At 54.9% G+C, this 23,411-nt stretch overlaps 1 protein-coding gene across 3 annotated transcripts in view; it reads right to left on the bottom strand.

Annotated features, from left to right (window-relative positions):
* The window catches only part of TRPV4 (transient receptor potential cation channel subfamily V member 4), a 33,664-nt gene extending 18,853 nt beyond the window's left edge, over positions 1 to 14,811 (bottom strand). The window contains exons 1-3 of one of the 3 annotated variants that reach the window (XM_032847403.1): positions 14,138 to 14,174; positions 13,973 to 14,000; positions 690 to 1,100 (exon numbers count right to left, since the gene is read on the bottom strand). In XM_032847403.1, the coding sequence (XP_032703294.1) occupies positions 690 to 1,069 (380 nt within the window). In that variant the 5' untranslated portion in view covers positions 1,070 to 1,100; positions 13,973 to 14,000; positions 14,138 to 14,174. Of the gene's footprint in view, positions 1 to 689; positions 1,101 to 13,972; positions 14,001 to 14,137; positions 14,175 to 14,730 lie in introns of those variants that run through there. The other 2 variants (XM_032847402.1, XM_032847404.1) reach the window with 2 other exon arrangements.
* Between the last annotated feature and the right edge of the window lie 8,600 nt (positions 14,812 to 23,411).

The raw sequence follows: 23,411 nt of genomic DNA, 5'->3' as shown, positions 1-23,411 counted from the left end.
TCCTGGACTACCTTTCCTGTATCAGTTCCTTTCTCTGCCTCAGCACCTCTCCCAACCCAAACTGTATGTTCACGTGTCTATTTACTTGCTTATTACCTGGCTCACCCTCCAAAATGAAGGTGCCAGTGAAGGCTGCTCAGGGTCTAATCTCAGTTGGAGCAGGATCTGGTATGGCTCACCCCTAGAGCCACAGGGCCAACCGCACCACCTGGCACATGGGCTGCGGGGGTGGGTGCTTGAGAAACAGGCACTACATGAATCACTGACTCAGTGAATAAAGAAAGGGGACAGCTCCTTACTGAGCAAGGGCTTCATCCAAGGGCATAAATGAGTCTGTGACTGGCAAGGAGGACTGGCGGGGATTGGGCAGCAACCGGCCATCTCCTGACTTCAAGACTGTCCTCTAGATACACAAAGAGGCCTGAGGGGGGTTGTTACGGGTTCCGGTAGGTGGGTGGCTGGAGCGATCGAGGGTAGAGGGGTATGGACGGATGGATTGGAAAAGTGGATGAGCAGGTGGAAAGACAGGTAACTGGAGAAATGAATGGGTAGACGGTTGGATGATAGCTGAACAGACAAGTATATGGAAAAGTGGACAGGTGAGTGAACAGGTAGGAGAACGGATGGACGGATGGGTGGCTGGACTCGACACAGAGGAAACTCTTGGCCAGGCGGCCCGTGATACTCACTCGATGACCTTCCTCCTCCACCGTTTGTTGTCACTGGGGTGGTGACGATAGGTGCCATAGTCAAAGAGCGAGTCCATGGGTGCCTTCTTGGGTCCCGGCACCACCGAGGACTCATACAGGGTGGACTCCAGGAGGTCGATGGGGTTGGGCACCCCCTTGCGGAAGGCACCCTGAAACTTCATGCGTAAGTTCGGTCGTGCATCCCCTGGGGCGGCGGGGCGGCTGGGGTCAGCCGGGGAGGGGGAGCCATCCTCGCCCTCAAACAGGTTGGCCAGAGAAGACAGGGGGAAGGCCTCACTGCCAGGGGTGCCGCTCTCATCCACGGGGCTCTCGGCCACCTCCCCAGGCCCGGTGTGGGGGCCTTCACTGGGATCTGCCATGCCAACCCACGACCCGTCTGCGCTGCTCTGCCTGCAAGGCAACAGGAGGAGAGTCAGGCAGAGCCCGGCCAGTGGTGGGGGCTCCAGGAAGCCCCCTCCCATGTGGGCAAACAGCACTGCTGCCAGCTGCTTCAAAGCCACTGTTGTAATGACAGGGGTGAGGGGTGACCACTCCCAGATGTGGTTGGCTACCAGCCCCAGGCAAGGGCTGCAACAGGAGCCTCTTTTAGGGACCTAGAAATGCAAATGTGCCTCAGGTCCAACTACCCTGGGCATTAGGGGGAGGAAGAAGGGCCTCAGAGTCATCCCTGGGACCCCAAGCCTGGGGCCTGGGGCTTTACTCCTGCCCAACCTGGCAGGATTCAGAGCCCCACAGAGCAGGTAAAAAATCGGGGCACCACACTCAGCAACTGCGTGGCATTGGGCAAGTTGATTTCACGGCCTCAGTTTTATCACCTGTAAAATGGGGGTGTCCAAGCAGAGAGCATGCATTCCCGTGGTCAGGCACTAACTAGAACATAACCATTAAATACATGCTCTGGGCCCAGCCGGTGCTCAGAAAACACAGGTGTGAACCCACTGCGTAAGCCAGGGCTCCTCTGTCTCTCCTAGCGCCCATCCTCATGACTCCCCTTTTGCAGAACAGGAAACTGAGTTCCCTAGACTATAGCTGACTTACTACAGTGCAAAACCCTGGCCCCCCTGGGCCAAATGCCCGTCCCTTCCCTCCCCTGTTGGTCTGGCTAACTCCTACCCACCTGTAATCCCAGCTCAATTGTCCCTTCCTCTGGGAAGCCCTCCCTGACCATCTGTCCATGGGACTAGTCCATTCCTGGGCCATGAGCACCAGGAGGCAGAGAATGCTTCTGTCTTGTTCACTCCTGCGTCCCTAACACCTAGAAGGGTGCCACGTGGACAGAGGTGTGATGTGTTCCCATTTCTCAAATGGAGAAACTGGAGCTTTAAGAGGGGCTGTCACCCAGCTTCTAGGGAGAAGAGTTGGACTTGCACCCAGGTCTCCCTAGCTCTGGGCCCGACGGTGAACCAGGAACAAGGATGGGGAGGAGTAAGGCCCCGCGGGCTGGCTGGCAGGCCACTGCCCTCTGCAGGGCAGGCGGTGCTGGGCACTGAGGGCGAGTTTCCTGAAACTTGCGCCATCCCACCCTGGCTGCAGGGAGATGTCTGAAAAGCTCTCTTTTCTATGTCTTCCTCTCCCTGCCCGACACATGAGCAGGGAAGCAAATAAACACTGCTTCCCACCTTGTTTGTTTTGTGACTGCTTGAGGGGAGGCTAAGGCCAGAGAGGCAGGGGCACTGCCAGAGGCCTCTCTTGGTGGGTACAGAGGAACTTACAGAGGGTCCCCTCTCCTGCTGGGGACTGGCCCTTTTCTGGGCACCAGTGGGGAGGGAGAGCCTAGACTCTGGAGTTACTCAGGCCTAGGTTCTAGGCTCAGCTGCTATTGACAAGCAGTGTGACCTTGGGAAAGTCACTTCAGTTCCCTGAACCTCAGTTTCCTCCCCTATAAAATGGGTGCAGGGGCGCCTGAGTGGCTCGGTTGGTGAAGCAGCCAACTCTTGGTTTTGGCTCAGGATGTGATCTCAGGGTTATAAGATCAAGCCTCGTGTTGGGCTCTGTGCTCAGAGGGCAGTCTGCTTGTCCCTCTCCCTTCCCATTCTGCCCCTCCCCTCACTCTCTGTCTCTCTCTAAAAACAAATAAATAAAATCTTTAAATAAAATAAAATAAAATAAAATAAAATGGGAGTAAAGGCAGCAGCTTTTCATAGCCTTGTGGGAAGAATTCAGTGAGGTCAGGCATTTTCCAGGCCAACACTGGGAATAAATCAGGGGCTTTCGATGAGTCTAATCAAAGGAGGAAGGAAGGAAGGGTTAGGAGCAGAGGTGCTGAAATCAGACACACAGAGTTCCTCTCTCAGCCCTGGACTCCAGCAACTGTGTGATCTTGGACAAATCACTTTCTGTGTCTGGGTCTCCGTTTCTCTCCTTGTAAAACCGGGGTGACCCCACATCCTCCTAGAGATCTTGGGAGGTGTTAGATGGCTTTGTTCCACAAGAATGAGGAGCATGTTAGGCAGGGACAGGAATTCACTGGGGTGCAGGCATGGCGGGGGGTAGGTTGTACTTCTAGGGGCAATAGCTCTGCCCACCTCTCTGGGGACCTCCCAGGAGGGGAGGGAAGGCACTGAGGCACGTTCCTCTGCTGTCAACACCCTCCCAATTACCATACCCCTTTCCCCACTGGAGCCAGTGGGGAAATCTCCCGCTTCAGAGCGCTCCCAACCCCCCATCATGCCTGCACCCCATCTCCTAAGGAACCCCAACCTGGCCGGTATCCACGGTTTGGGAGGGCTCCACGATGAGGGGTCTAAATTCAGCCAAACCCAGGTTCAAATCTCCTCTCGGCCACTCACTCCTTGCTTGTAGCCTTAGGCAAGGTACGTGGGATCATTATTAGGGTTTAATTATGATAAAACCATAATTATGACAACGCACAGGGGAAACCCCGCTGCCCAGACCGATCTAGCCCAAGACATCAACAGTGCTGAGGTCGGGGAACCTTGCCCTGGAGGGAGGTATGGCTCTCATTCCCATTTTACAGATGAGGATGCTGAGGGTCAGTGAGACTGAGTGACTTGCCCAGGGCCACACAGCAGGCTAGTGGCAGAGCCTGGATCCAAATCCGAGCATTTGGTTGCCAAGCTTGGGCTACTCTAAGCCCTGGATTGACTGGGTCCTGCATGGCCACCAGGCACCAGGTCAACCACTGATGGTATCTTATTCAAGCTGCACAAACTCTGGGAGCTAAGGATGATCCCCGCCAGCCCATGCCAGTCTCTCTGAGCCTCAGTTTCCCTACCTGTCAAATGAGGGTGGTGGCGACAGCCTCCGTCCCTCAGGGCTGCCGTGACATAAGGCCGATCACAGGCCTCTTGGGCTCCTAGCGAAGCACTGGCGAATGCTTCCATTGCCATCATCACCATTGTGTGTGATATACGGCATGTTAAACTGCCCTCCTCACACCCCTCCCCACGCACAGGCACATGCAGAACTGTAGCCCGGTACCCCCTGCCACCGTGCCGTCCCATGAAAGCCTGGCCAACAAAGCTGGGCCCCGGCTCCCATTTCACAGCTAAGGGCACTGAGGCCCCCAGAGGCCACCCAGGAGCAAATGGCCATGAAGAAGGCTTTTCGATCCTAAGCCTGGGCTCCTTCCACACAGCCCATGCTGGTGTACATGCCAGGGAGCACATGCACGTGCACATGCACACGTGTGCATCCACACACACACATGTGCACAGTCCGCTCTGCTGCTCTCTCACCATTCTACACCCAAACACTACCCTGTCCTTTGCGGTCAGGAAAAGAGTTCCCTCCCTGTTTTAATTTGCCCTATAGGCTGCTATTACACGTTCTAAACCCATGCCAGGCTTGGGACGGAAGGGGGTGCGGGCAGGGAAGAAAGGCAGAGAGTCCCCGTGGGCCTCATCAGGGCGGGAACGTCAGGTCTGCTTCTCTGTGTCTTTCCCCGCGCAATGTGCACACACGTGTGCATGTGCCCATGGTGAGCCCCTGGGAGCTGCCCCACCCAGAAGGCCTGCACAGCAGGCAGCTCCCAGCTGGCACCAGGGCCACCAGAGGCCCAGTGGAGGATGGGTATGCCTGAGTGGGAACCTCCCCACTTGCTGAGCGTCACTGAAACCAGTCAATTTCACGTGTTGTTTTAAGCATTGAGCTTCGCTTCCAAACATAAAAACCAGATTGTGGTCCATGCAGAGGGTGGCCGGACAAGACGAATGGAGGGGGATCGGAATCTCAGGGCCCAAGGAAAAGGATTAGAAACCACTCCTCTATTCATTTACTCGCCAAATGATTTCTGGAACATACGGCGTGCCAGGTACAGAGGACACGGAGAAAAACCTGGCCCATTTGGGGCTGATCTTCCGGTGGGGGACAGATTAAACGGCTGGACAAAGCAAGGAGCAGTCATGTCCAGTGGTGTTCAGAGCGGTATAGACCAAAGGGGCTCAGGAGTGACTGGGTTAAGGCCTGCAGAGGTCCCAAGCAGGGTGAGGAGACACAGTACTGACCCAGGGTCCCCAAGCCTCACTCTCTGCCCCAAAAGAGGCTCCGGGCTTTCCAGGAAAACAGCCAAAAGCCACACATTATGCTCTGACAGACCTGGGGACTCAGTTGGGGCAACCAAACCCACTCTCTCCCCCAGAGGTCCCCCGGGAAGGAACTAGTGGGGAGTGGAAAGAGTGTGCATTTTGATCAGACAGATCAGGGGGTCGGCTCCCCCACCCACCGCTCTTGAGCTGCATGACCTTGAGCAAGTGACTTAGCCTCTCTGTGCATTGCCTTCCTCCCCTGTCCATGGAGATCTTTACCGGGTCGTTGTGCGAACTGTACAAGTCGAGTCAAGCCCCTGGCACAGAGGAAGCCCTCAGTAAACAGCGAACCACAAGCCTAAGTGAAAGGCAGGTCCCTTCTCTCTGAGAATCTCAGGTCCAATAGGGGGTTGAGTTCTCCTGAGCCTTTCACCTGCCCCCTCCTCATGCAGTGGGTGGAAGAAGGGGCCCATCCTCACCATCGCCTGTAGCTTTGCCTGAGCTCATGGAAACTCTGGCACGTATTTGTCAAATCCCATCCTCCTGATTCCATGACCTAGGAAAGCTGCTTAAATCTGGTGGCAAGTTTGGGCGTGCAAAGCTGCTCTACCCCAGGGGGAAGAATTCCAGGGAGCTAGTTCTTCTCTGATCTCTCCCTCCTGGGATCAATTCACCCCGATGGGCATCTGTTGAGTGCCAACTGTTTGCAAAGCACTCAGGGAAGCATAAAAGAATGGAAACTCACTAAAGAGTCTGGGGGGGAGAACATGGCTTTTCCCCCTCCAGATCTTTGCCAGGGCTGTCCCCACTTCCTCCCCTTGGCTGGGGCCCCTTGCTTGGGTCCCCTCTTCACAGACATCTCCTGTGAAAAGCCTCTCTGACCTCCAGTCTCAACCAGCTCCCTTGTTCATTCATAGAGCACTCAATACGTGCCTCCCTTTATAGCTCCTGTGTGATTAAACTTGTACATTGACTTGTATTACTCCTTTAGTCACCTTCTCTCTTCTCTGGAGTGTCAGCTCCATCGGGGAGGGACTACTGTGTATCTGTTGTCTCCCTAGCTCCCAGCACCATGCTGGGGGCAGAATGGGGCGCCTGTAAATATTTGTCTCCTTGAATTATAAGGCAGGAGCCCTCTGAAGTCCCCAGAGGGTACAGGCATGGGGAAGCAGTGTTACTCCTCCAATGGGAACACAGACAGGGACATGGATGGGCTGCAAGGAGGGGGGGTCAGGACTGGGGCCTGACAGCTGGAATGGGGGCAGCAGGGTCCAATGAGAAAGAGCAGGGGGCACTAGGGAACAGCCTGGGCCGAGGCACTGGGACAAAGAAGGCAGAGGAAGAAAAGACAGGTGAGTGGGTGTGGGATGCATAGGTGGGTGGGAAGCAGGTAGACCTCGGGGGAGGTGTGGGGCTCCCACAAGGAGCCAGGGCACTTCCTCCTCCCTCCATTTTGGGGCTCTGTGCCCAACCTGTGGGGCCCCTGCTTCCTGAGGTCCCCTGGAATAAACAAGACTGCAAGCACCTGTCATTCCCGGTCAGTCTTGGAGGGGCGGTGTGGGTGAGGAAGGGGTTAGGAAAACGGGGATCCAGCAGAGACAACACCAGCTCTGTCCAACTGCCCCCCCACCTTCCCAGTAAGGAAACTGAGGCTCAGAGAGGCAGGGTCACTCCAACAGTGTTGGCCAGCTCCCGAGGGTGAGGACCAGGAGTCACACCTATGTGGTCCCCAGGATCTGTGCCTCCAATGGACACCTGACAAGGACTGGGGACTCCAGAAGGGAAGGGTGGAAGCAGGAGTTGGAGGAAGGGATGCTGGATGGCTGCTGGGGACCACAGGCCCCCAAGGCAGATGGCCTACTCACCAGCTGTGTGGCCCTGGGCAAGTCCCCTGGCCTTCCTGTGCCTTGGTTTCCCCACCCCTACGAGGCGATGGTCAGAGCACCTACTCCGGGGACTGCTGTGGGGTTAAATGAGATAAATGTATAAAATACTCAGCGCAGGACCTGGGGGAGAATGCACACTCCGTAAAGACTGGCTGTTGTTAACATCATTGGTACCACTGTATTATTATTATTACTATTATACTATTATTATTTTTATTAATTCTTGTCAGAGGGCAGAGGAACAAAGAGACAGAGGACCAAGGAAGGTATGCCTGCCTGGGAGGGCGGAGTGGCCAGGCCCAGAGCCTGGGACCACAGCCACCTCGGAGCGGCCACAGCTGGGAGCAGTGGGCTGGGAGCTCAGCGATACCTGCTGACTGCCAGGCTGCTTGAGGCTCCCTGGCTCCCTGCAGGCAGCAGCGGCGGGGGGCATCCCGCCATGCCAGGCACCTTCCCCAGCCAGCCTGTGTTTACCTAGCAGATTTCGGCCCAGCCCGCTTCCTGTTTGCTGCACAGTGGCTGCCTGTCCGGGGCAGACAGAGCCCCAGTGTCCTGTCGTCCCCCTCACACCCAGGAGAGTGCCCCCCTCAAGCTCACACCACCCAGGCGGGGCACTCACCCAGGGTGAGTCACCAGGCCCCACAGAGGGCAAGGCTGGTGTGGCCACTGCAGGTCCTTATTGGGACATCATTCAGGTCCTTGGCTGGAGGGGCTCCGACCATGTGCGCAGACACCACTGTGAGCTTTCTCGGGTGGCCATTCACTTCCGAGGGCCCCGCGACCTGGGAAGGAGCCCCTAGGAGGTAGTGCGGCTTGGTGCTTTCAAGAGCATGTACCGTGCAACCCAGAAGGCCACACGCTGTGGGATTCCATTTACAAGAAATGTCCAGAATGGGCAAATGCATGGAAACAGATAGCTGATTTGTAGTTCCAAGGGCTGGGAGGGAGCATGGGGATGGTGACTGCTATGGGTCTGGAGTTCCTTTTTGGGGGTATGAAAATGCACTGAAACAGAGAATGGGAATGTCTGTCCAACTCTGAACACAGTAAAAAACAAAACAAACAAACAAAGCCCCAAAAAACAAACAAACAAAAACCTACTGAATTGTACACTTTGAAAGGGTGAATGGTATGGTACGTGAATTACATCTTGATATCCCTGCCTGGCTTGGTGACCTTGGGCAAGTGGCTTCCTTGCGCTGAGCCTCAGTTTCCTCAGCACAACATGGGAATGTCCTGAGTACTGTAAAGGGTCCAGCACGGGGTCTAACCCAAAGCAGAGGCCCTCCCTGTCCCAGGAGGCTCTGCCTCCTTCCATGTCCTCACCCCCTCCCATCAGAGCACAGCTACAGGATTCCACCCAATGTTCAGCCCAGGAGGTGGGAGCCTTCGAGAGCTCAGGACTCCCTTCTCTCTGGCCCGGCCTCTCTCCCAGAGGACAGCCAAGCCCCAGAAACTCCCAGAGGGGATTTTCTAGCCTCAGGAACGGCTTGACCCATGTTCTATTTCCCACCTGCCACTCTCAGGCTGGGTGGCCTTGAGCATGTACCTTCTCTCTAGGCCTCAGTTTACTCATCTATAAAATGGGGGGAATATACACCTCTACCCATATTTGCTTTAGAATTTCTTGTTGTACCATACAGTCAAGCTTTAAATTAAAGAATAAAAGGACAGCTCCTGCCCCAAAGGGCTGGTACAGGGATTGAATGAGATTATTCAAGAGTTTGGGACCATTCCTGGTGCCTAATAAGTGCTCAACAAGTAGTATTTGTTTTGTGGGGGATTGTGAACATGCCCTCTGTTCACAGCTGGAGAGATGAGGTCCAGAGAGGGCATGGTGGACTGGGCTCTTGCACCCAGACTTCCTGGCTCCAAGGCCAGGGCCGGTGATGATGCTCAGAGACCTTACCTTCCAAAAGAGTTTTCTCACCCCACATGTCCCTCTCTCGCCATCTTGGGGAGGCTGTCAGGACGGGCATGGCCCCATTTCCCAGCTGGGAGGCTGAGTCCCAGAGGGGACAGGACCCCACCCACCCACACGGGCATCCCTCACCTTATTCCCACGTGCAACCGGCCCGAGGCTAACCAAGTCAGAGGAGTGAGCAGATCCCCAGGGAGCGAATGGGTCCATCAGGAGCCCAGGAAGGAAGCCAAAGCAGCAGAAAAAACGGTTTGAGATCCTCTCTCTGCCCCAGCCTACCCCTCCTATGCCAACAGCAGGCTGTGTCTCTGGGCAACTGCTTAAAATTATGGCTGAGGATCATGCCTGAAATCCCACCATTAGCAGGGTCTGCCCTCATCGGAACATTCCACACATCCCCTTCTCCCTGTCCTAAACCAAGTAATGAATCCAGAAGTCAGATATTATCGTCTCCATTCTCAGATGGATAAACTAAGTCCTGGGGTAACAGAGGTGGGCGGCTAGCCACCCAACACCTCCCCCGCACTGAGCACCTTTGCATTCGCCCCTCATCTGAGATAGGCATTGTCATCGTCCTCATGTCACGCGGGCGCCAACTGAGGCTTGGAGAGACGAGGGACCCAGCCGAGGTCACAACGCAACGAGAAGGGAATGTGGCTAGGGTTCCAACCATCTGCTTAGAAACCCGTGTCAGTTCACCACTTCGGGGTCTCCGAAGCCCTCTCTCTGGGGCCACCCTCTTCTAAACGCCACCGCTCCTGGAGATCGGCAGGCAGCTGGGGCGGTGGAAAGGAGCTGGGGCGCTACAGACACACTTGGAGTTTGAATCTCGGCTCTGCTGCTTTGTAGCTGTGGGATCCCCAACAGGTCACATCACCTCTCTGAGCCTCCGTTTCCTCTTCTCTAATAGGGAGCTAAGCACAGTACCCACCCCTGGGTCACTTGGTCATTGTGGGCATCAGAGCCTCATACAGTGCAGCCCTGAGGACTGTGTGGGGCACGATGGGAGCTCTTCTGTTCCTGTCCCCGCTGAGTGCCCAGGGCCTAGAACACAGCCTGGCACTTAGTAGCTGCTCAAGATAGACTTGCCGAATGAATGAATGAACTCACAGACACAAATGAACCTTTTTGCCCAATGAACCAGCTTGCTGGCTAACTTCCTTCCTTTCTCCCAACCTTCAACAGCTCATTTATTGTGCAACTACTGTGTGCTCTCTGACCTGTGAGACCCACATCCCGCCAGTAGGGCAACAGTGAGAATGAACCCATTTTGCAGAAGAAGAAATTAAGGCTCAAGGAGACCAGGACACTCGCCCAAGCCCACTTGGTCTCCAAGCCAAGTAGGGGCTTTCTGCTGATGCCCCTGCCTTATTAAGATATGTCTGTTCAATCATTCCTTCCTTCATTCACTCTGTCTACTGGTATTCCTGAGCTCCTTATCTTTGCAAGGGGAGACAGGAGGGTCCAGTGGGTCCCCCTGGACTGAAGTCAACTGGCCCCTTGCCCAGTGGGGTCTCCCCTGAGCCTGTGGGGCCCACTCGGGGCATGCGGTAGAAGTCTGCTCCCCCATCATACACACACATGAGGAGCTGTCCCAGAGGTGGTCAGGCCTCCCGGTCATCTGGGTGGAACCCAGGCCACTCCACCCTCAGGGAAAAACAGGCACCCGGGAGACTGAGGAGTCCTTTGTGCAGGGGGGAGTCAGGGAGGGTGGCAGGCAGGGCGGGCGGCAGTTACTCACCACCCAAAGAAAAATAAGAGTATGCCCATTTGGTCAATGGCTTGCCTGTCTGCCCCTCCAGTTACACCCTCCTCCTTCTGTCGCCTTTCTTATCCTCTGATCTCATCAGGAGCAGACCTAAGAGCATTTATGGAGAGCTTCCTATGGCCCTGGTGTGGTGTCTGGCCCTCCCTCGCCAATGAAGAAACTTGCTCAGAGAGGTGGAGTGATCTACTTAGGGTCACACAGCCAGCTGTGGCCAGGGGCTCGGGACAGAAAGGGGAAGCAAATGATCAGGAAGGGGCTCTGCGGCAGGAGGGAAGTTGGAGTCATAGTGAAAGTAGGGGGCTGGCCTCTCTTCCTCATTCTTGTTCAGCCAGAGTGTCAGGACCCAAGGGAAACCCAGGCAAAGGGAATCCAGGCTCGGGCAAGAATAGCGGCCAGAATTACCCAATTACCCCTCTAGCAGACAGCTTAGACCTCCAGCAAATCCTAGGCTGCAACCCCAGGAAGAGAGAGGTTAAGCTAGCTTCCGAGGTCACACAGCAGCAAGACTGGACCAAGGTGGGTCAGACTCCAAGGTAGAAGTTCTTCAGGGACCCAAAGGGAACAGAGTCACTCAGATCTGGCTTCCAGATCCAGCTCTGCCTGGAGCCCTGAGTAAATTGCTTCGCCCTCGGAGACTCAGTTTCCCCAGCCATAAAATGAGATCCAGCCTTCCTGCCTCTGCCCACCAGCAGTGGGGGCCAGGCTGTGACATCACCGAGATGAGCATCATGTGACAGACACTGTCTATCCACTAAACGATTAGCTAAGTATGAAACGTTGACTGCTCCTGGCACTCAGTCAAGGCCTGTAAATATCTCACGGCTGAAAAGGCATCGTCCTTTGTCCAAATGCAAGTCTAGCTTTGCCCCTGCTCTCTTCCGCCTGCCTGCCTGGCACAGAGGGGCTCTCAGAGGCTGCCACTGGGATGAGCTGGAGGAAAGCATGTCCAGGAAAAGCCCAGGGAAACAGAATGAGGAAGAGGATAGTGCTTCGGAGCCCCACCTGTGTGCCTCTGACTGTCTTGGCAAAGCGGGAACCAAAAGCACCATTTGACAGACAAGGAAACTGAGGCTCAGAGAGGCCTGGTGACTTGCCTGAGCTTCTCTGGGGAAGAAGCAGCTGATGTAGGACTTAAGGCGGGGCCTGCCTGAGCCACCAGGGTTCTTCTCTCTCTCTCTACACTGCAGGCTCTTCCCCCACGACCCTGGGTCAGGACAAATGGGGACAGGCCACCTTGGAAGTTAAGGGTGTGGATTTTGGAATCAGGTGAACAGAGTGCAGATCCCAGCTCTGCCCCTCCCCAACTAAAAGACCCCGCAGCAAGCAACTTCATTACCAGACCTCAGTTCCTCCCTCGCAAAAATAGGTACAATTATAGTTTTTTCTCCAAATGTACTAAGTGTTTGGGCCAGGGCCTGGCATACAGGAAGTGCCCACTAAATGCTCACGACCATCATAAGGACCACAAATGCAGCCCAGGCTTGGCTAAAGCGAGGTGGAACATTGTACCCGGTGCTCCAAGCGCCAGCTGCGGGGCCCAGGGCCATAAGTATCTCGAGAGATCGGAATTAATCTTTAACAGGTGAATTCCGCTCTAAATGGGTAAGCATTCCAGAAGGCCTGCTGGCATGCAGTGTTCTCTTGGCTCCCCAGATCTGGTGTGTGACAAGAAGTGGAGCCAGGGGTTTGGGGAGGGGCCTGGGGTGTCTTTCCCAGGGGGGAAACTGAGGCAGACAGCAGGTCAGGGCCTGTGAGGGGTCAAGATGGCTACTCACACAAACTCCCCCTCCATCCAAGGAACAGATGACGAAGCTCAAAGAACTCGGGCCCTCTCACAAACAACGTGTCCAGTCCCTCTACTGGGCAGTAGACATTACAGCGCACCTGCCCTGTACCAGGCCCCATGAGACCAGCTCTCAAGCGGGTCTCTCCCTCCTAGGTCTCCTGCCAGCCACGCCTCTCCAGTCGCCAACCTGGGCCTCACGTCTCCTGCCTGAATGACTTCCCCAGCCTGGGGACCTGCCTCCTTGCCTGGCCCCCACTACCTTCAGGCAGAGGGACCCTTCCAGACCACACACCCAGTATGTCCCTCCCAGCCTGGTCTTCAGGGCTTCTGGGTCTGATCTAGCCCCTGCCTGCCCGATCCCTTGCCCTTCCCGTCCACATCACACATTCCAGGCCGAAAGAACCATGTCTTGGCTCTACAAAGTCTAGTTTTACCTACCTGGCAACAGGTAGTGCCCTTCCTTTGCTAGTACCCTTCCCTTTATCTGAATGCCTTTCCCCCAGTCTGCATTTACTCTTGGAGGTGTGGCTCAACCCCCACCTGGATCAAGCCCTCCCTGATCCCTTCTCGGACTGCTGTCTCACCCCACAGCCTTCTCTCCTGGCTCCCATTCATTCAACAGCACACATTTGCAAAGCATTTACCACACCTGCTCACCTTGCCAGGTGCCCACACGTGGAAGCAGCCGAGGCCCCACTCCCACCAGGTGAGGCAGCAGAGGCGCCCCGTGACCCCCTCCCCAGCAGTAAGGCTCCAGATTTCTCCAAGGGAGCCCCAGGCACCTTTTCAGAAACTCTCACCCTCATGCCCTTGCCCTCAGGTGCCATTCCCTAAACCTGGGAACACTCCATGCCAAAGGACTCCACCTCCATCTTACACCCCTGACCCTGACCAGTCTAGGACAGCCATTTGCCATTTGTTTTGGGAGCCCCTCCCCCTCCAATTTACCAACAAAGGTTGGAAAGAGGGGTTCCCCACTGTTATTCAAACAGAATGAACTAGGAAAATGAGGGAATGACCAATTAGCATTAAGAAGCCCAGGCTGGTGCTGAGCTGGGCCATCTGTCCTCACCGTATCCCTGGGGTGGCCCTCAGTCCAACCCCATTTCAGGGACTCACCCAAAGTCACTCAGCAGCAGGGGTGGGAGGAACGGGGGCCACACAGGCCCCGCTTCTAACCCCACAGGTGACCCGGACCTGACCCTTCTTGACTTCTCTAAAGAGACCTCCTTTTCACCTTCCTCCCTGGTAGTCAAGGAGTCACACACCCCCCCATTCTTGGCCCCCAGATAAAGTGGCAAAACTTAAATCCTCCAGCGGTTCTTAGCGTCCCCAGAATGAAGTCACACACAACATCACACGTCACCAGCCCCAGCAGAGCCCCCAAAGGCACAATCCCTCCCCTATAACTCACAGGGCACCCCTGGGCACCAGGCAGGGAGGACTCTGGAGCCTGACAGCCCTGGGTTTAAATTAAACTGGTTACATCCCCCACCTAAGCCTCAGCTTTCCCATCTGCAAACCGGGAAGTCTGATGGAGGGCCAGGCTGGGGCTGGACCAGGTGGGGGTGGTAGGGAGCTCCAGGGGCATGCGGTTGGTATCTCCAGGCAAGTGGGGTGTGGGCGGTCTCTTTCTGCCCTCCTGGACCTCCGGAATCTAGAGGCAGAGGTGGAGGTTAAAGATTGTCCTGCCTCTTGGGGGAAGAGCCATCTCTGGGCCTAACGAAGGCTAACTAAGAAGTGGGCTTTGGAAGTTCCAGACTTTCAATTCCCTCCTGCTTGCTTCCCGGTAGAGGGCAAACCTCAGACCCCCACCTTCCACCCGCCCCCAAAATGGGGGTGCCCCCAAAGTGGGCTGCAGGGCCTCCTAACTTTGGGTTCCTGGGCTTGGATCTCGAGGACTCTGGGACCTCCCTCCTGCAGACTCGAGACCCCAAGGCCCACGACGGCGCCCATTTCACAAGTGATAAAACTAAAGCCCAGAGTGGGGTGGGGGGTTGGCCGGCCCAAGGGCACCGGGCGGGGTGGCAGCAGCTGGCGGGACCCCGCGCCTCGCTCCTGAGCCCCCGCCCGGACTTTGGAACCTCGGAGACGTCCCCAGGGGAGCGAGAGGACCTCGGCTGAGTATGCCCTCCCGGGATCCCTAGCCCCGAGGGCCCAAGCCCCGCTCACCTCCAGGACAGCGCGGCGCTTCCTGAATCCCGGCCGCCCGGCGCCCGCCCGCCCCGCGCGACTCTCCTCCCCCGGCTCAGGTTCCAGCGCCGCGCGCCGCCCCCGGCTGCCCCCGCCCCGTCAATCGCCGCGTCTGCCGGGGCGGGGGCGGGCTCGGGCCCCCCTTCTGGGAAGCGGGGCGTCACGATCATCTCGGCCCGAGGGCCCTGGCGCTTCCCGGGGTGGGCTTCGCTTGGGACCCTGAGTTCCCTCCGGGGCTCTTGATCCCGCCACCCGGGGGCTGCCTCCCCTCTGGTAACGGGCGAGGCCGTCCTCGGTGCATTGGCTCATTCATTCAGCAGACAGTTCACTGGGACGCGGGCCCCGGGGCCCGTGCCCTTAGGTCGCTCCCAGTCCCGCAGGCGAGGTGCAGGAGTGGCACAGGGGTAGATAGAGAGTCTGCTGTCTGGGGCTAAATAAATGTGAGCTCCCTTTCTTCACCTCTACCAGCACGTGGCATGCAGCCCGGCACCTAGGAGGTGCTCGAGTGTGTTTTTTTATTGGGTGGTGAAGGTGAGCCCCTACCTGCAGTCTGGCTTTTTACTCCAGCCATTTGAATGCCTCCACGGGTCAGGCAGCTCACTTCTGCTGGGGTTGGTTGGAAGCCTAGTGGGCCTGAGCTCCAGGTCCAGGCTCCCTGAGCCCACACTCTGGCTCTGGACTCATCCCCTGAGCAGCCAATCGTTCCACCTCTGAGCCTCAGTGTCCCCACTGTAGAGTGGGGAATAGCTATGTTGTTCCCCACCCCCCACAGTCCTGGGGGGGATGCTGGTAGCTCCCGGTCTGTTCAGAGCACCAGGAACATTTTTAGCCCTTTTATCATTATTGTTTTTTATTAAATTGAGCTAACTCCCCAAAGACAGCGGGGTAGGTCCTTCCCTCCTTGGCCTGCAAACAGAAATAGCTCCCATACGGTGTGGTTCGGCAGCTAGGAAGTGGAATTTTGAAATTGCTGGAAAGAGAGAGAGAGAATCCAAACAGAAGCCATGTGTTCATACTACCAGTGCAAGACATTTACAAAAAAAAAAAAAGAAAAGAAAAGAAAAGAAAGAAAGAAACCTTAATAATTAACTCAGTGAGCACGAAGGGAGATTCCTTTTGAGGGAGGAGTTGCTGTGCCCACTTTATAGATGGGAATCTGAGTCTTGGAGAGGACTTTGGTGTCTCGGAAAGCTGCTGCCTCCATAACGGGGTGGGAGAAGGTTTTCCTGCTGGGTCTCCAGGATCTTAGCATAAACAAGCAGCTATCTGGCTTGGGGTGAGGAATGTAAACAGAGGAGGGTCTGGGCATGCCTTCCCGACAGAAAGCCTCTCTCTGACTGGGGCTGGACCCAGCTGGGAAGCGGAGGGGGTGGCAGGAAGACTAATCCAGAGCCCATTCCTGTAGGGAGCACCCCCCCCACCACCACCATGAAAAGAAAAGGACAAGGATGATCCTGGCTACCAGGAGGCTGATGGAGACAACTGTAGGAGAAGGGGCCAGGGCTGGTACCCACTCTTCTCTGAAGTCAGGGGGAAGTGGCATGAGCCCTCAGTCCCGGTGTCGCTAGCCCAGCTCCCTCCTGACCCTCACTTCGTAGACTGGACAACTGAGGCCCCGTGCAAGGAAGGAACTCATCTTGGGCCAGGAGGCTGGATCTTGGCCTCTAGCTGATTCACTGGGAGGCCGTGAGCAAGAGCCTCCCTGCCCCCGGTGCCTGTGCCCTCATCTGGAAAGCAGTACTAGTTTCCATGAAGCGAGGGACCATGTCCATCTTGCTGACAGCCGCGGGACCCATTCTGGGCACTCAGTAGCCTCTTTAAAAGCACTGGTGGAGGAGTATCTGGGTGGCTCTATTGTTAAGTGTCTGCCTTCAGCTCAGGTCATGATCCCAGAGTCCTGGAATCAAGCCCCACATCAGGCTCCTTGCTCAGTGGCTCAGGGGGAAGCCTGATTCTCCCTCTCCCACTCTCCCTGCTTCTGTGCCCTCTCTTGCTGTGCCTCTCTCTGTCAAATAAATAAGTAAAAAACTTAAAAAAAAATTTAAAAAAAAAAAAAGTACCGGTAGAGCCGGAGGGAGGGGTGGGGATGGGGAGTCCGCGTGTGCTGGGGACAGAGCTTGTTTTAGGAGATAAAAACTCTTCCAGAGGTGGATGGTGGCGACGTTTGCACGACAGCCGGAACGTACTTCACGCTACTGACTGCACTTCAAAATGGCTTCATGTGGTGAATTCTGTTATGGGCATTTTACCACCGTAAAAAAGCAATGGTGGGGGGTGGGAGGGAGAGACAGGGGAGAGAACTACTGGTTGATTGAGAGCATGAAGGTCTGCCTTGCTGGGAAGGGGTGAGTAGGAAGAGCAAGTGAGGTGCTCAGGAGAATTTCCTGAACGTGAACAAGGGCCACTGTGAGGATGTGACTGTCATTATTTTGCTGTCCTTGTCACTGGTGAAGCTCTTTGACCTCTGTTCTGGAAGGAGAGACGCTTAACAGGGACAGACAGAACTTCTTGTCTTAAGGAAGGAGCAAAATCATAATGCCTTTAGTACTCGTAGGCTGTGGTCCGGCCCAGCCCTTTGACCTACACAACTTCCGGAGTGCCCGGGGGGAGGTGGGGCTCTGCCACCGCCATGAAGGGAGGTCCTGGACTGCACTGAGGGTCTACGCATAGCAAGCACTTACGGAATGGCAGACTCAGTGCCAGGCACTGGGGAGAGATCCATGGGCCAGAGGGGTCAGTCCCGGATGGACTTCATTATACCTGGTGCATCTGTCTCCAACCCCTGTGGGGGAGGGGCAGGTATAAAAACAAGAGGTGTGCACCTCACTTGACCGTTGGCATAACTCCAATGAGGGGCCACCCCTGGGTCATCTCCTAACAGCTTGGAAGGGAAGGATTCTTTTTTTTTTTTTTAAAGATTTTGTTTATTTATTTGACAGACCGAGATCACAAGTAGGCAGAGAGGCAGGCAGAGAGAGAGAGAGGAAGGGAAGCAGGCTCCCTGCTGAGCAGAGAGCCTGATGTGGGCCTCTATACCAGGACCCTGGGATCATGACCTGAGCCGAAGGCAGAGGCTTTACCCCCACTGAGCCACCCAGGCACCCCAGGAAGGATTCTTATACCATTTTCTGAAAAGGGACACAGAGAGGCCACTCACCTGAGATCCCACAGCCAGTAGGATTGGAACCACAGCCAGGTCCAGGGTAGCAGAGTCGGTAAGGACGTGGTCTCAAAAAGATGGACAATGTAAGTGTCAGCAAGGATGTGGAGGAACAGGGGTCCTCGAACACGGCTGGTGGAATGGGAAATAGGGCAATGACCTTGGACATCAGCTTGGCGGAGGCTCAGAATGTTAAATCTAGAGTTACCATATAAGCCAGCAACTGCACTCTGAGGGATAAAGCCAAGAGAAAGGAAAACATGCGGCCACACCAAAAACTTGAACGTGAATGTTCGCAGTGGCATTATTCACAAGAGCCAAAAATAGAGACAACTCCGATGGCCAACAGATGAATGAAACGTGGTGGATCTATGCAACGGCGTATGACCCAGCAATAGGAGGAGTGATGTATTGACATGGATGAGCCTGGAAAAAGTGATGCTAATGAACAAAGCCAGACAGACATCAAAGGCCACATGTTGTGTGATCGCATTAGTACAAAATGTCCAGGAGAGGCAGATCTAGACAGATAGAAAGTAAAGGAATGGTTGCCAGGGGCTGGGGAGAGATGAGGCTTGGAGGGTGTTACCTAAGGCATCTGGGGTTTCTTTCTTCCTTTTTTTTTTTTTTTTTTAAGATTTTATTTATTTGACAGATCCCAAATAGGCAGAGGCAGGCAGAAAGAGAGGGGAAGCAGGCTCCCTGCTGAGCAGAGAGCCCGGTGTGGGGCTTGATCCCAGAATACTGAGATCATTACCAGAGCTGAAGGCAGAATCTTAACCCACTGAGCCACCAGGTGCCCCTGCGGTTTCTTCTTGGGGTGATGACAGTGTTCTCAAGTTGATGGTTTGATGCACCGTGAATATAGTAAAAGCCCTAGAAAAGTGCATCTTCAACAGGTGAATTGCATAGTATGTGAAACTTATCCCAATGAAACTGTTATAGAAACAACTTTTTTTTTTCTTAAAGATGTGGTCCTGGGATGCCTGGGGGGCTTAGTCAGTTAAGCATCTCCCCTCGGCTCAAGTTATGATCTCAGGGTTCTGGGATCAAGTCCCTATATAGGGTTCCCTGCTCAGTGGGGAGTCTGCTTCTCCCTCTCTCTCTGTGCTCTCTCTCTCTCCAGTAAAAGAAATAAAAAAAAAAAATCTTAAAAATAAAAAAATAAAAAGAATGTGGTCCCTGGGGCATCTGGATGTGGCTGTCCCCTGTGTGTTAGCTGTGTGACCTCAGGCAGAGGACCCTGCTTCTCTGATCCTCACTTTTTCCTCTACAAAATGGGGAGAGTAACCGCTCCTACCTGGAACAATTGGGAGGATTCAACGGGTAGTGCTCTGGAGGTCAGGGCAGGGACAGGGTAGCGGCTCAGTGACTAGACCCCAGAAGTTCCCATGCTTCCCCCACCCCAACCAACATCACATCCCCTGTCAAGCACCCCGACAATCACCCAATGTCCTCCCTCCCATTACTGTAACATCCTCCCCCTTGTGATTCCTTCAGGAATCTGGATAGGTTGCCACTGCTGTTCCCATTTTACAGGTGACAGCTATGGAGCCCAGGAGAGAGCCGGCATCCCTAACACAGCCCTTCCACCCCAACACTCCCAGGCAGAAACTTCTTTCCTCTCCCCGCACACCCTGTGCTGTTCCTGTCCTGTCCAATTAAATCCCCTCTTTCTCTTCACAGGCAGTGACTTAGCCCAGCCCGGCTTGGGCTTGGTTAAGGCCAAGGGCTGGTGGGCCTAGACACCAGGCCCCCCCGTGAAATCGCATCCACCCCACATTTGCCAAGAAGCCACTGAGACAGGATAGGAGCGGCTGGAGACAAAGACCCTGGTTTGTCCACCTCAGTCCTGCATATGGCCCTGACCCAGAGACTGGAGGCCGTGCCTTGCCAGACACCGTCAATGAGGCTCTTCTGGAATTCTCCCTGGGGCAGAAACCTGAGAGCAGGTGGGAAGGAAGCCCTTCCCTTCAGAGGACCGTTGCCATGGGCACAGCCACCCTCCTGTGGGTGTGGTTGGGCCACCACTGCCCACTGGCATTTCAAAGATGGCCTTCCTCTGGAGTTGTGGTCATGGGGTGGGGGTGCGGGGCATGTAGGCCTTGGTGCCAGCAGGCTCTCAGTAATTCAGGGCTCCCCAACTGGGGTCCCTGGGTAGGCTGCTGGGGGTCTGTGGCGATCCCTGGAGTGATGAGTGAATCATCACAGTGAACCTGTACTTTCTGCAGAGAGGCCCAAGGTTTTCACAAAGCCCTGGGACCCTACCTCGCTCACACATACATGTGATGAGGGCTCCATTTTCCTAGCCAGGAAGAGGCACGGGTAGGGGAGAGGAGGTAGCCTCTTTTCTGAGTCCAGGAAAAAGACTCATGAAAATCCTTGCGAAGAGCTTTGTAAACTGTGAACTGGCTTTGTCACCCTCTACTCACAGAGGCTTAGGACTTCCCTTGCTCTTAAAACAAAAAGCGAAGTCACATTGCTTCCATCCCTCACTGTCCTCCCACTTTAATCTCCAGGCTCCAGCCACTCTGGCCTGACTCTGTCCTTAGACCATGCTGCTTTCTCTCCTGCCTCAGGGCCTTTGCACTAGCGGTAGCCAGCCTCATTTCATGGCTTGCTATTTCTCCCCCTTCAGATCTCAGCTCACATGTTACCTCCTTAGAGAGGCCTTCCCTGCCCTACCCCATCTATGTCTCCTCCAGCGGTCCATGAGCCCCATGGAGAGTAGGGCCTTATCTCTCTTGTCCCCGAAAGACCTCCTGAGCCAAGCTCAGGGCCTTGTGCATAGTAGGTGCTCAGCAAACAGCATTTGAATGTCTTGCCTTCCAGACACTCCTCTCTGGGCTAGATCAAGGGCCATCTAAGGGTGACTCATCATCATAGCTCTCCTTTACCAAATACCTTCCAAGTGCCAGGCCCTGTGCTGAGTGCTTTACCCATGTCACGCCCTAGATGTCACAAGGAAGGACTAATGGCCCCGCATCAGGATGTAGTGTTGATTTCGCTGGAATTCTGAATACAAATCAGGGGCTCCTTACAATGACATGGGGTGTCTGCTGTAGAATGACAGAGCCAGGAGTCTCCTGATTTTACAGATGAGCAAACTGAAGCCCAGGGGGAAGAAGGAACTTGCCCAACGTCCCCAGCAGATCAGCTGGGAGTGAGAAAAGCAGCCAAGCTGCACGATGTTTTCTGGGGTTTTTCTATTGATCTGTTGATAGGGACCCTGCTGTGTCTTTAGGAACAAGGGGTAAGTGAACATGCTGAGGTCTAACTGCATGAGGGGGCGGGTTGCCCCTTCAGGAGCCCCTGGTTGGTATTCATAAGGCCATTGTGTTCAAATCCTGGGATGCTGTAGCATTGTAATAAATAACTACAGTCCATTTATTGAATGTGTCAGGCACGTTACAACAGAATTTTATGGACTCCGGTTGGTACAGGGCACCCTGTCCCATTTTACAGATGCAGAAACTGAGGCTCAGAGCGGCGAGCTGGCTCCCGTGGATCACGCAGCCACACAGTTGTAGAACCTGGACTTGAACCCCAAAGGTGCTGGGTGGCGGTGGTGATGGTGCTATGGGTAGTAGCAGCAGTAGTAGTCAAAGCGTGTCAACAGGACACATCTCTGACACAGACGCTGTCCTGAAGTCAGAACCCCAAAGCATCGGCTTGAGAGGCTGCCCCAACAGTGTTCAAACGGGGCTCCTTGTGCGACCCTCGGAAGCCACCCCATCACCGGTAGCGGGGCGCGGACGGGAGGCGGGGAGGTCCATGCACTGTCTGGCGCGGACTCCCAGCTGTGCCGCGGCAGCGGCTCAAGGCCCACAGCGCCACCTACCGGGCCCCGTGGGAGCTGCAGGCTGTCAGTGCGCAGGCGCAGGGCGCCTGGACGCGGGGCCGCAAAGGCGGGCGGGTGTCAAACCCTGGGAGCTCTACCAACGAACCCACCAAACCCAAGGAAGGAAAGAGCCCTCTCTCTCCCATAACGCTCCGTAAATGATAAGTGGACCAACACCGGACGATTACACCGCCCAGGGCCCGACCTGAGCCGGCAACTATTACATCCCCATTGCACGGATCAGGGAACTGAGGCTCAGAGAGGTCTTTCGGTGGCGACTCAGCTACAGCACAGCCGGGACTCCGATGCTCAGTCACAACATTATACACACCCCGCTGCATAAATAGAGCCTTGCAGTTTTCTGTAATGCTTAGCTAAGACAGCTTTCTATACTTCAATTGCTTTACAGATTGTAGCATTTAATTTAAAAACCTCACACCCCGTGAGGTGGGTATTAGCAAGACCTCTGTGGTACAGAAAAGGAAACTGAGGCTCTTTAAGGGAGAAATGAGTTTTTGCTCCTTGTCTGTAAGAGAGATGTATTATGATGGGTTTGAAATATTTTATGAGGGGCTTGAAAGTTCAATGACGTTTAATGGAATGAACCCAATAGGTGAGTAAATGGGTCAAACTGTGTCAGACTTTTGGGGTCATCCGGGCTTCTGAGCACTGTCAGGTTAACCGGAGTCCGATGAGCGACTCCCCACGGTGGGAAGGTCGTGGCAGTAGGATGTGCTGGAAGGTGGGCTCAGTCTCTACTGGCAAAGAAGTGACCATGGTCCAGGGGAGATACAGAGTCAGATGTGAAACCACGGTGCCCACCCCCAGGCCTGGCCACGTCACCCCAAGTCCTCTTGCCCTGTTGTCAGGGGTTCTGCTTCCTCATCTGACAAATGGGGCTCCTGATGCCCACAGCTCAGGGGGTTGTGAGATGGTGTCTGTAAAGAACGTGTGTAGGGTGAGGTATACAGCTGGTGCTCAATGTGTGTTCCTTCCTCCCTGCCCCAGGGCAGAAATCAGTCCCACTTTGACAAAAATGAAATGGGAGAACACAGCTGCTCTACTGGCTTTGTCTCTGGGCACCCAAAGTGCTCCTCGGGGCCCAGCAGGTACCGAGAGTGAAGGAGGCTGGCCGGAGAAAGTATGGGCCTTCCACAAGAAGACACTGCCTTTCTGGTCCCATTGTGCTATGTTAGAGACATAAAGAAAGGCTATTTACTTATTTATGTATTTAGATTTTATTTATTTATTTGTCAGAGAGCGCGTACGGGCCAGCAGGTGGGGGAAGGGCAGAGGGAGAAGCAGACTCCCCACTGAGCAGGGAGCCCGATGTGGGGCCCCATCCCAGGACCCTGGGATCATGACCTGAGTGGAAGGTAGATGCTTAACCGACTGAGCCACCCAGGCGCCCCTCTTTTATGTTTTTAAATAATCTCTACCCCCAACGTGGGGCTCGAACTCACCACTCCAAGATCAAAAGTCACATTCTCTATGGATAGAGCCAGCCAGGCACCCCCAGAAAGGCTGTTTTTAAAAGGAAGATGCAGAATTCCTTTTACGTGTTGGCAGAATTTTGTGTTTCCAGGAAACCCAAAGTGGGAAGAAAAAAAAAAGCCTGAAAAGCAGTTACAGCTTAGAAAGGTCAGCAGCATTCCTAGA

The sequence above is a fragment of the Lontra canadensis genome, unplaced genomic scaffold, assembly GCF_010015895.1.
Source record: "Lontra canadensis isolate GAN:19392208 unplaced genomic scaffold, GSC_riverotter_1.0 scaffold187, whole genome shotgun sequence".
NCBI classification, from domain to species: domain Eukaryota; kingdom Metazoa; phylum Chordata; class Mammalia; order Carnivora; family Mustelidae; genus Lontra; species Lontra canadensis.
Note: the sequence above shows the minus strand (reverse complement) of the source record. Positions and strands in the feature narration are given on the sequence as shown.